Source organism: Coffea eugenioides, chromosome 3 (genome assembly GCF_003713205.1).
Source record: "Coffea eugenioides isolate CCC68of chromosome 3, Ceug_1.0, whole genome shotgun sequence".
Lineage (NCBI taxonomy): Eukaryota > Viridiplantae > Streptophyta > Magnoliopsida > Gentianales > Rubiaceae > Coffea > Coffea eugenioides.
Genome location: NC_040037.1, coordinates 41,514,309 through 41,526,643, shown reverse-complemented (window position 1 = coordinate 41,526,643; position 12,335 = coordinate 41,514,309). Strand labels below are relative to the sequence as shown.

General features: G+C 46.8%; 1 protein-coding gene across 1 annotated transcript; it reads left to right on the top strand.

Annotated features, from left to right (window-relative positions):
• The first annotated feature begins 7,113 nt into the window (after positions 1–7,113).
• LOC113766649 lies at positions 7,114–12,132 on the top strand. Its single transcript, XM_027310820.1, has one exon. The coding sequence runs from the start codon at positions 7,114–7,116 to the stop codon at positions 12,130–12,132; it is 5,019 nt and encodes a 1,672-aa protein (XP_027166621.1).
• Positions 12,133–12,335: the final 203 nt, after the last annotated feature.

The following is a 12,335-nucleotide window of genomic DNA, read 5'->3' as shown; positions in this document are numbered from 1 at the left end:
TGAGTACTACATCTAGGCTAATTATGGTGTAATTTCCTTATGCATTTGAATCCTACTTTCGTAGTGAATCAATTATACTCATAACTAATCCATACCTATTTTCATGGTTATGAAATTAGCTACAAGTTCATTTCTTCAATGAAATTACATGAAATGAATCACTAAAAACCACATAAGTGCACCTCTACTTTCGTGAGTGTACTCCCTATGTTTAGCACTTCTTGAACTAGTGTTAAATCTCAATTTTCATTGCAGAAACAACACCTTAAATAATCACAATCAATGGTACCAGATTAATCATGATTTAAAGAGCCAAAGTGCTAAATTACTTGCTCAAATCATAGCAGTCAAATAACCAAATAATAAACACTAACAATTATAGAAAGTTCAACCAAACCCAAGGCTTAAACTTTAGAAACACATAATGAACACAAAATCCAGAACTTGTATATTAACTAAAATTGGAATCAAATACAAAAGATAAAGAATTTAGAAGGAATACAACCCTTGTCACATGAGCTTTCTTCCTTGCCTTCTTCACCCTCCATCTTCATCCTAATCTAGATAATAAACAAGAATGGAAAAGCTACACTACTCTATACTAAGCTAAACTAACACTAGGGAGATGAAAGAGCTACATTTCTGCAACTTCAAGCTTCTCCCGTATGTCTCTCTATTTTTCTGCTATGAACTCCCCAATCTCTCCAATCTCCTATTTTTGCAATGCATTTGGCTATTTAATGATGAAAGGTGGTCAAGAAATGAGGATTACATCTCCCTTTTACAGCTGGGAATGTTTCTCACATGTCTAGCATCCAATGTGAGTTGGTGGAGGTGAAATTGATTTTTTACGCGTACAGAGCAGCCTTTTCTGACCAGTGATCCGAGCTGCTACAGTACCTCGGATCCGTATGGATCCGAGCTCGGATCCACTAACCCAGAAACAACCGAGGGTTCGGATGAATAGTGGATCCGAGTGTGGATCACTTGCTCTGTTTTTGGCCCAACTTCAACCAATCTTTTCTTGATGTTAGAGGCTGAACCAGCTCATGTCGAAAACACGAAAGTTGTAGCCTTTTGAGTTATCTTTCTAATGCATCAAGAATCACCTCATTTGGATCTGTGTAGGCTGAGATATGACTGAAATACCCTTGCCTGCTCATTGCCCTGTTCCAGCTTCGACCAGTAGAAATTTGCTATTGTAATTCGGCATTTTGACCTGGAAAACCTTCAAACTGGATTTAGATGTCTTCACCAAAGTTGTAGATCTATCTCTTATCTTCAAATTGGTTCAAGAATCATCTTAATCCGATCATTGTAGCTCAAGTTATAGCCGAAATACGAAAATGTGTCAAAACTGTCAAAATACACAAAATCCAAGTAAAAAGTGATAAAAACCTCATTTAATCACTTAAAAGCATTTTTCACCAATTATAGCCAAAATGATTCATATTCTACCAATAATATAACTAAAGTGACTAAAAATAATATAAAATATCATACAATTATTACGTAAATTAGTCACTTATCAAGCCCAAAGGCTGATGGTTCCTTAATTTTGGAGTTCTGATGGCATCCGGTGCATCAGTGCTGGTATGATCGCAACCAAGAAGGAAGATTTGCTACTCACTATTATTGTTCCCAATGTCTGGTACGAATGAACGAAAAATCGGACCTCGATATGGAAGGAAAATCGAGAACAGCACAACTAGCAATTCATGTCAATAGCAATCACATGGTGTGCTTAACTCTAATCGATATGGCACAAACATAAAAAGTAGTCTTGTCTTTCCGGAGGAAGTCCAGGATCCAAAATATAGAAAGGAAAGGTGGGGGGATGTAGGAGGAATGAAAATTTTGTGCAAAGAGAGGGAGATGGAGAGGGCCTAGTCCTTGGATAAACACCAAAGCCGCCAAGAGGAAGGGAGGAGAAGTGAAGAAAGAGGAAAGACATTTGTAGAGGGTGTAAATGAGTCTAATAAAATCAAATGTCATAGTATTTAAACTTGTTTAGTTATTTTAACGAGTTTGAAATTTTATTAAAATTTAAATAATTTATTTGTCAAATCGAAATTAAATAATTTTTTTCAACGAATATAAAATATTATTCAATTTTAAATTAATTAATTGATGAATCAAAATTGAATGAACTTTTATCAAATAAAACTCGATTCGAATATTGAATAGTTTGACTCCTCTTCCAATCCTATACATTTGTTTGGTGCTTCGGATGGTGGTGAGTGAAAAAGGCTTTTTTTTTCTCAGGCCTATGGCCGTAGATATTGGAGAGAGAAGGAAACGGCAGCGGTGATACAGTGATAAGGGAAAGGCTACTAGGGTTTGATTTGAAGCAGGAGGTCAAACCCAGACGACAACTAATGAAACGCCACTGGATTTGTTGAAATTTACAGCATAACTGCTTTCATGAAAATGCAACTGAAGTTGCTCGAAATTACGTTAGGCAACTCATACTTTAGTGTAGTGAAAATATGATATGATTTGAGGTACAAAATTCAAAAGGACAAACCACTCTTACCGCAAAATTCAATCGGATTACTCTTACAGACCACTATACTTTTTCTTATAACCTAAATGACAAACTGAAGGCACACAAGAAGTAGAACTGCAGAAGAAGAACCAAAGAGAGTAAAAGTCAATCAGGTAATGATGTTCAATCCTATGTCAGTCATGTTTCCTAATTCTTCTGATTGTTGCTAGCATTTGACATTGACTCACTGCTTGTTCAGAAGTATAGAGTGCAATTTTTGTACTTTCATATGCAAGTTCCCCCCCTCCTCCCCCTTTCTTTCTTGAGGATACCAACTAGACAGCAGAAAAAATTACACATATACCTTTAAACCTTGGTGTTGCTGAATTGTCAGATGATATATATATATATATATTTGAAAATGGATGCTCAAATGCCTGAGAGTTGAATCAGATGATGAATTTGATTTTTGCGCTATAAAATGGTAAAATCGTGCAAACCACGAATGCAAGGTTGCCATGCACATTTTGATAGACCTATTTTGAGCTGACACTAGCTTATAGAAGCCTCTAAAACTCAACAATCCTTTAGAGGATCCTGAATTTGGATGTTAACCACTTCCGTTTACCCCAGACCTTCATAATGGAGTTAGTCCGTTTTGAAGTATTTACAGATGCTTCTACATGATTGAAGGTTTTGGATGATAACAGACAACTAAAATCCAGAAAGGCTTGAAGAAAAATACTGCTAGAAATCTCATTGTGGATGTGTAGGAAAACTTTTGGTTTGTATTGACACAATTTACGGTGTAATAAGGTCTTTAGGTCAATCATTTATGTTGTGTGCCTGGCACTCCATTTGATACCCTCATTTTAAAGACAATGCATCCATGTTTCTGTTAGAAGTCTCAAATGGGGTTCTTATACAGATTTTCACCTTTTTTCACCTGTTGTTCTTGAGAAATTTTGTATATGACGAAAGCCTAATCCATCTTGTGCCATCGTCTATGTCTTTGATGCTGGAATTTGTCCTTGCTTCCTGTCCAGTTTCTCTTCTTTACAGCTGGATTGCTATTGTGAATAAAGAGAGGAAAGGAGAGGAAGGAACAAAAAAGTTGCATGGCCTTCCCCATTCCAGACAGAGTAAAGAGGCTATGGGATGAGTGGAATCTTCGTGCTGCTGTTCTCATCAGTCTTTTTTTCCAAGTGGTGTTAATATGCTGTGCGGCATCACGTAAAAGAACAGGAAACATGATAGTGACTGCTACCATCTGGTTATTTTATCTGCTTGCTGATTGGTTTGCAGCTTTTTCTGTTGGACTCATCTCCAACGGTCAAAGTAATAATTGTCCTGAGAAATTTGCAGTAAATCAAGACCTTGCAGCATTTTGGGCTCCATTTCTATTGCCACATCTTGGTGGCCCTGATAATATTACCGCCATCTCGCTTAAAGACAATGAGCTGTGGATTAGGCATCTGCTTGGGCTTATCATTCAGTTTTCTGCTGTTGCTTATGTTTTTTCACAATCCCTGCGTAACGTATTCTATGTCCCCACAATACTCTTGATTTTTGCTGGAACTATTAAATATGCTGAGCGAACACGGGCTTTATATTTAGCTTGTTTGGGTAATATTAAGGATTCTATGCTTCCACTGCCAGATGCTGGACCAAACTATGCAGCTTATGGAGGAGTACTCATCTAAGGAAGCTGCTCAAGTTCCAGTTGAGATAGAGATAGTGAAGGAACATGACAGAGGCACTCAGACTTCTGCAAATCCAGAAGAAGAGAATTTGAGTCCTGAAGACATCAGTGATATAGATATTGTGCAAAATGGGTATGAATTGTTTACCACTTTTAGGGGCCTGATTGTTGACCATATGTTTAGCTTTCATGAGCGCAGTAAGAGCAGAAAATTTTTCTTCCAAAGGTCTGCATTTGATGCTTTCAGAGTAATGGAGGTGGAGCTCAATTTCATATATGATACTCTCTACACTAAGATGGCTGTGGTACACAGTAAAAAAGGTTATCGTCTTCGATTGATCTGCTCTATACTTATAGTGCTTTCTTTTGAGAGATTTGCATCACATCATAAACCCGATATTAACCATTTTGATGTTGCTACTACCTACATTTTGCATTCGGGTGCTGTTCTCTTGAATTTTGTAGCCTTTACTAAGCTCATTTTCTCAGACTGGACCATAGTCAAGCTTAAGAATCTCACAGTCAAAACAACTGTATATGCAGTCCGTGAAAAGCTGTCATGTTCCAAAAGGTGGTCTAATACCCTTTGGCAATGTAACTTGATAAACTTTTGTGTGAATCAGCGTTGGAGATGGTTAGATATTGCAGCTGAAACCGTTGGAATCAAGGATGTTCTTGATGAAATGTACTACAAGGAGGACATTGTCATTCCAGAGGACTTAAAGGATTTCATCTTTATTGAGCTCAAGGTTAAAGCTACCAAAGCAAAAACCACAAATGTTGCTAAAGAGATATACTCAGCAAGAGGTGATTTGGTACTGTTGGATTACACCAATCACTACCCATATCCCATCATTTCATCAAGTGTAGGTGACGAAGTTGAATACGATGAGAGCCTGTTGCTGTGGCATATTGCCACTGAGCTATGCTATTGCACGAGTCCTGATGATGGCAATTCCAATCGCAATTATTGTAAGCTTATATCTGATTATATGTTGTATCTTTTGGTTATGAGGCCTAATTTGATGTCTGCAGTTTCTGGCATTGGACAAATTCAATTTCGGGACACATGTGAAGAAGCTAAGATGTTCTTCAGCAGGTGGAAATCAGAACTAATTATAAGAACCCCAGGCTTGGGAATTTGCAGAAAATTAATCACCTGCTGCATAGCCCAGAATGGATTAACTGGAAGAGAATCAAGTTCAGCAAATCGAAAAAGAAATGCATGCGAAAAGCTACTTAATGTAAATGCTCTTGTTAAAGCCATTGAGGTGAAGGGAGATAGAAGCAAATCAATATTGTTCGATGCCTGTAGGCTTGCAAAGGATTTGAAAAAGTTGAATGATAAGAAAAGGTGGGAGATAATGAGTAAAGTGTGTGATAGGTAGCAATTTTATTACTTATTTTATTATTAATTTCTCCTATTATCTGATCGGATGTGGATTAATTAATAGATTCTACTCACTTTTCGTAAATTGCATTTATTTCAGGGAGTAGAACGAAAATATGATAACCGGTACCAATTTGATAGAAAAGGGATGCAGATGATAGAGCTTGTCCAAAAGGTATTTTTGGAAATGAAGATATCACGCCTATTTTGGTAAATTCCGCGAGGGAAGGACACCTGGGAGGGCTTGGTTCTGCTGAGGTGCGCCGCAATTAAAAGAGAAAAAAAGAAGGAAGTTTAGCAGCTAGCTTTTTCTGAGCTTTCTCGGCTGTAGCTTAGGAGAAAATGTTTTTGACTTTCCCAAGATGATTTCTTCTTTAGCTCTCTCTCACGGATGGAAAAAGGAGGACTAGCTTGGCTTTAGATTGTTGACTTTTCCCTTAGAATGCTTTTTGCTCTTGGTGACTCATAGCAGGTGAGGATGCTCACCTCGGCCATCCTGCGTGTCCGAGGTGAACTCACCTTGTCCCTTATCAGAGCTCATCCGTATCTTGGGCATAACCTCTGAGCTCGGCCACTTCCCTAGCCTACCGTGTAGGTGACCTCGGCACCACCCACTTCGGCCGCACGCTGATGAGGTCACGGCCCCTGACATCACCCAGGTCCAGTGCTTTATCTGAAAAGCACTGGAGACTCTTAATGGAACCTGCTCAATACTCTCCGTCATCACACTCAGGCGGCTACAGTGTCAGAGTCAGGCCTCCTGACACGGGACAGAGCCGTAATGACCAGAGAATGGGTCCCACCAACAAGAGCTCTCCGCTCTGTCCTCTACCCTCCTATAAATACCCCACATACACTCATAGCAAGAAGCATACACTATTCATTTGCTCATACTCTAGCATTTTCTCGTTCTCATACTAACTTAATCGTCGGAGTGATACCAGGGGAGAAGCCCCGCCATTCACTTCGGACAAGAAGGTCGACTTCGGACACGAGGATACCCCTCACTTCATCTCAGAGAGGTCTGATTTAGGTCGGTCCATCTATCCACCAAAAATCACCTCTTCAATTGGCGCCGTCTGTGGGAACGAGATTACTGCTAAAATGAGATCCACGCGCTCCAGAAGCGGAAGAGTTCCCTCAACTGGGGCTGGGCAGACATCCGGAGCCCAGCAAGATCGTATCTCTGAGGAACATGGGTCCCAAAGGACCCAGCCCAACAATGAGGAGGCCATCGCCAAGATGGCCGAGTTTGTCACGGACAACCCCAACATCTTTGAGGAACTAGGAAGGTACCTCAAGAGGCAGGGAAAAGAAAAAGCCGAGTCTTCCAAGAGGAGACCGACGAAGTCCCCTGATGTGCCCTCAGGCGAGGACTCCGAAGATGGGCGTCTATCTCGGAGCACCTCCAGGCGAGCCTCATCCAAGGCAACCTCCAAGATTGCCTCCATCTCCCGAGCGTTTTCTCGGGGACTACTGGGAAAATGAGCCGAGGACCCACCCCGGCGTCCCGGAGGCCTAGCTTCTGATTACATGAGGGCTCCGCCCTTCACTGATGACATCAATGGGGAAATGGTGCCCCCAAACTTTAAGCTTCCAAATTTGCACACCTATGACGGCCGAGGTGACCCCGAGGATCACCTCCGCGCCTTCATCTCCGCATTCCGACTCTACTGCGTCCCCGACGCCGTGATCTGTCGGGCTTTCCCCATCTTCCTACACGGGACCGCCCGGAAGTGGTTCTGGAGTTTAGAACCAGGGAGCATTTCCTCCCTGGATGAGCTGATAGACCGGTTCATCCACCGCTTCGTGTCGTCTCGACCAATAACAAAGACTTCAGCTTACCTCTTGAACCTGCAACAGGGTAAGGGCGAGTCACTTCGCTCATACGCCCAAAGGTTCAATGAGGAGAATGTACAGATACCTGACCAGAACGAGCAGGTAACTATCGCTGCCTTCACCAACGGGTTAGTGGCAGGGATCTTCAACACAGAAATCCATCGGCAATACCCCCGTACACTACGGGAGCTCTGGGAAAGAGTGGACCAGGGAATCCGAAGTGAAGATGTAAATCGCATGAAGCGAGAAGCCCAAGCATCTCGTACGGGGCAAGATCCCCGGAGGAGGAAAGACACTGGCCGAGGTGAGCCAGGCCCAAGTGGCACTTCAAACCAACCCCGAGACCGCCGAAGTGTCTTCGACCGGATCGTGAAAGGCAGATCGTCCACCTCGGACGCCGAGCTGACGCCCCTCAATTCGAGCCGGACCCACGTCCTGGCTGTGATGAGGCAGAATCACCTCGGTCGCAACCCTCCCGAAATTCCGGGGAGGAGAGATAAGAGGAACTCGAACCTCTACTGTGCCTACCACCGTGATGTAGGGCACGAGACTGAAGACTGCAATGACCTGAAGCGGGAAATCGAAAATTTGATCCGGCAGGGATACCTGAAGCAATTCGTCCGCAAGGATGGAGGCTTCAACCGAAGCGTCTCCCACCGGGAGAACCGAGGCCCCCGCCGAGACGACCGACGGGACACGAACATGCATTGTCGAGGTCCCGAAGACCGTAGGGAGGACAAGCAGCCCCCACGCGATGGCTCACCGGGCTACGGCCCAAACATAGCCGGGGTGATCAACACCATCGCGGGAGGACCAACGGGAGGAGACAGCCAGAACTCCCGGAAGCGGACCTACCGCCAGGCCGAGATGGAGGTGGCCGAGCCGAGCTCTCGGCTGTCCGAGGTCATCACCTACGGTCCCGCTGACCCCGTTCCTGCGGCCTCCAGCAATCACGAGGCTCTTGTGATTGAAGTCCTCACCAACAACTACGTAGTCAAAAAGGTCTATGTTGACCCCGGAAGCTCGGTAGACGTCTTGTACTACCGAACTTTCGAAAGTTTGAAGCTGACCAGGGAGCAACTCACTCCTGTCAGAACTCCTCTCGTGGGATTCGGGGGACACGTCGTCCACCCGGAGGGCATGTTGACCCTGATGGTAACAATCGGGCGTCATCCACGCTGCCGAACTGTGCCTGTCAGTTTTGCGGTGGTCAAAGCAGACTCCCCCTACAATATGCTGATAGGCCGGCCCACGCTCAACGCCTTGAGAGCCGTATACTCCACCTACCACCTGAGCTTTAAATTCCCAACATCTGCGGGGGTGGCCGAGGTGAGCAGCGATGTGGGCGCCGCCCGGGAGTGCTACCTCGCCACCATTCAAGCAGCAGTCACCCCCTGGCCCTCACCGAGGTCAGAGGAAAAGAGGCCAGCGGTCCTCTCCATAGACTGTATCGACCCTCAGAAGGCAGAAGAGCCCAACAGGCTGGAGCCCGGGGATGAGGTGGAACTAGTGGTCGTGGATGAAGCGAAACCTGACCAAGTGGTCCAGGTAGGGGCGGGACTCCCTCCACCCCTGAAAGAAGAAATGATCTCCCTGTTCAAAGACCACCGAGACGTCTTCGCGTGGTCCGCGGATGAAGTGGTCGGAGTGCCACCCGAGCTCATGACTTACCAACTCAACGTTGACCTGCAGGCCCGACCTGTGCGACAGAAACGAAGGCACTTCGGCCCCGAACGTAGCCAAGCCATATCGGATGAGGTCGACAAGCTCTCGCCGGCCAAGATGATCCACGAGGTCCAATATCCCACCTGGCTGTCCAATCCAGTCATGGTAAAAAAGGACACCGGGGGATGGAGAATGTGTGTCGACTTCACCGACCTCAACAAGGCCTGCCCCAAAGATTGCTATCCTCTGCCGAGAATGGACGCCCTCGTCGACGCGGCGATGGGGTATGAAATCCTCTGCTTCCTAGATGCCTTCAAAGGGTACCACCAAATAGGAATGAGTGAGGAGGACCAAGAGAAAACGGCGTTCTACACCGACCGAGGTACTTATTGTTACACTACCATGCCCTTCGGGCTAAAGAACGCCGGGGCGACCTACCAAAGGCTGATCAACCGACTCTTCCAGAATCAGATCGGCCGCAATGTGGAGGCCTATGTGGATGACATCCTCGTTAAAAGCCTCGCCACTTCATCCTTTCTGTCAGACGTGAGGGAAGTCTTTGGTGTCCTGCGAGACTCGAGGATGAAGATGAATCCCAAGAAGTGCGTCTTCGGCGTCACCTCGGGAAAATTCTTGGGGTATCTGGTTTCCCACCGGGGAATCGAGGCCAACCCCGACAAGGTGAAGGCCATTCAGGACATGTCCCCACCTCGGAACATCCGAGAAGTCCAACGGCTGAATGGACGCCTGGCCGCGCTGAATCGCTTCCTGTCCCAATCAGCCGAGAAAGCCCTGCCTTTCTTTAAGGTGCTGAAAAATGCTGACCAGTTCGCCTGGACTGAGGAGTGTCAGGCTGCTTTCGACCAACTGAAGCAGTACTTGCATCACCTACCAACTCTCGCTTCACCTCGGCCCGAGGAGAAGCTCTACCTCTACCTCTCCGCAGCCGACGAGGCTGTCAGCGCTGTGCTCATCCGAGATGAGGGCACCCAAGTGCCGGTCTACTACGTCAGCCGAGCCCTCCGCGGGCCGGAGACCCGATACACGCAAGTGGAAAAACTTGTGCTGGGGCTCGTCCACGCAGCTCGGCGGTTGAAACCCTACTTCTTAGCCCATCCTATCTCGGTCAGGACCGACCAGCCCATTCGGCAAATATTGGTGCGACCCGAAGCTTCTGGTCGCCTCACCAAGTGGGCTGTCGAATTGGGAGAATATGACTTGTCCTACGAGCCACGCACCGCCATAAAAGCTCAAGCTTTAGCTGACTTCCTTGCTGAGCTCACCTTCACGGAAGGTCCGGAGTCCACTTCAGCCTTACCCGAGGTGTCCACCTCATCCCTGTGGACATTGTATGTCGATGGATCCTCTAATGGAGACGGCTGCGGAGCCGGACTGCTCCTGGAAGGACCTCAGGGGGAGGTTTGCTCTTACGCCCTCCGCTTTGACTTCCCGGCCACCAACAATGAAGCCGAGTACGAGGCTCTAATCGCTGGACTCCAGCTAGCCCGCAAGCTCGGCGCCCAGCAAATCCACGTCCGCAGTGACTCCCAGCTCGTGGTACGCCAAGTTATTGGTGAGTACGAGGCCAAGGATGAGACCATGCAACGGTACCTCTCCAAAGTTCACCAACTCACCGCGTACTTCAAGTCATTCGAAATCCAAAGGATCCCTCGGTCCCAGAATAAGCGAGCCGACGCCTTATCCCGGCTGGCTTCCACTTCATTCTCTGACCTCAGCAAAACCGTCTTGGTGGAGGTCCTGAGTGAACCAGGGTACGTGGAAGAGGTGGCCTGCCCCGTGCACTCTGAAGAAACTTGGATGACCCCGTTCATCCTTTTCTTGGGTCAAGGAGTCCTTCCCGAAGACCGAGCTGAAGCAAGGAAGATACAACGCAAAGCCGCTCGGTATGCACTCCGCGATGGAGAACTATATAAGCGCTCCTACCTCGGCCCATGGTTGAGGTGTGTCACCCCCGAGGCAGGACGCGAGGTCCCCCACGAGATCCACGAGGGCCTATGTGGGGCTCACATCGGCCACAGGATGCTAGCTAAGAAAGCTATGCTCCTGGGATATTTCTGGCCATCACTTCGGCAAGACTCCCAGGACCTCGTTCTCGGCTGCCCTTCCTGCCAAGTCCACGCACCCGAGCACCACCAGCCTTCAAACTTCATGGTCCCCATCACTTCACCCTGGCCGTTTGAGCAATGGGGGACAGACATCATAGGTCCCTTCCCCAAAGCCGTCGGGGGTTATACATTCTTAGTAACCGCTGTGGATTACTTCACCAAGTGGGTCGAGGCCGAGCCACTTCGGACCATCTCAGGGCTGGCCATTCAAAAATTCTTTTGGAAGTGCATTATCTGCCGCTTCGGCATACCTCGGGTCATCATCTCGGACAATGGGAGACAGTTTGCCGAGAACCCGTTCAAGACTTGGTGCGAGAACCTCGGCATCAAACAACACTTCACTTCGGTAGGCCACCCCCAGGCCAATGGTCAAGCAGAAAACTTCAACCGGACTCTTCTACATGGTCTCAGGACCCGACTACACCGAGTTGGGTCATCTTGGGTGGAGGAACTCCCCAGTGTCCTGTGGTCGTATCGGACCACGCCGAGGTCAGCGACGCGAGAGACCCCATTCTCCCTGACCTACGGCGCCGAGGCGGTCATCCCGGCTGAGATCCTTACCCCCAGCCCTCGGCTGGCAGCCTATGCCGCCGAGGTGAACGACGAAGAGAGGCAGCTGGACCTCGACCTCGTCGAAGAACGAAGGAATCTCGCCTCAGCCCGGATAGCTTCTTACAAGAACACACTGGCACACTACTACAATGCCCGCGTGAGACATCGTAGATTCCAACCTGGAGACTTGGTTCTTAGAAAAAACTCAGTCAGCCGAGCTGAACCGCAAGGGAAATTATGCCCGAAATGGGAAGGCCCTTACCGAGTTGTGGAATCTGACGCTAAGGGGTATTGTAAACTGAGTTACCGAGATGGCTCATTAGTGCCGAGGTCTTGGCACGCCGAGAACCTCAGATTGTATTACGCCTGAATTTTTAATCAAGTAATGACTTCAGCTATCATGTTATTCTTCAATATCGTTGTTACGCTATTAAAAAATAAGGGGGACAAGCAAGGGATGAAGTCAAAGCAAGAAATTAAAGCACTGAGACGAGAAGAAATATGCTTTCATTCAATAAGAAAGAGCGTTACAAAAGTACAAGGCCGAGATCCGAATGCTACTAAGCACTCTCC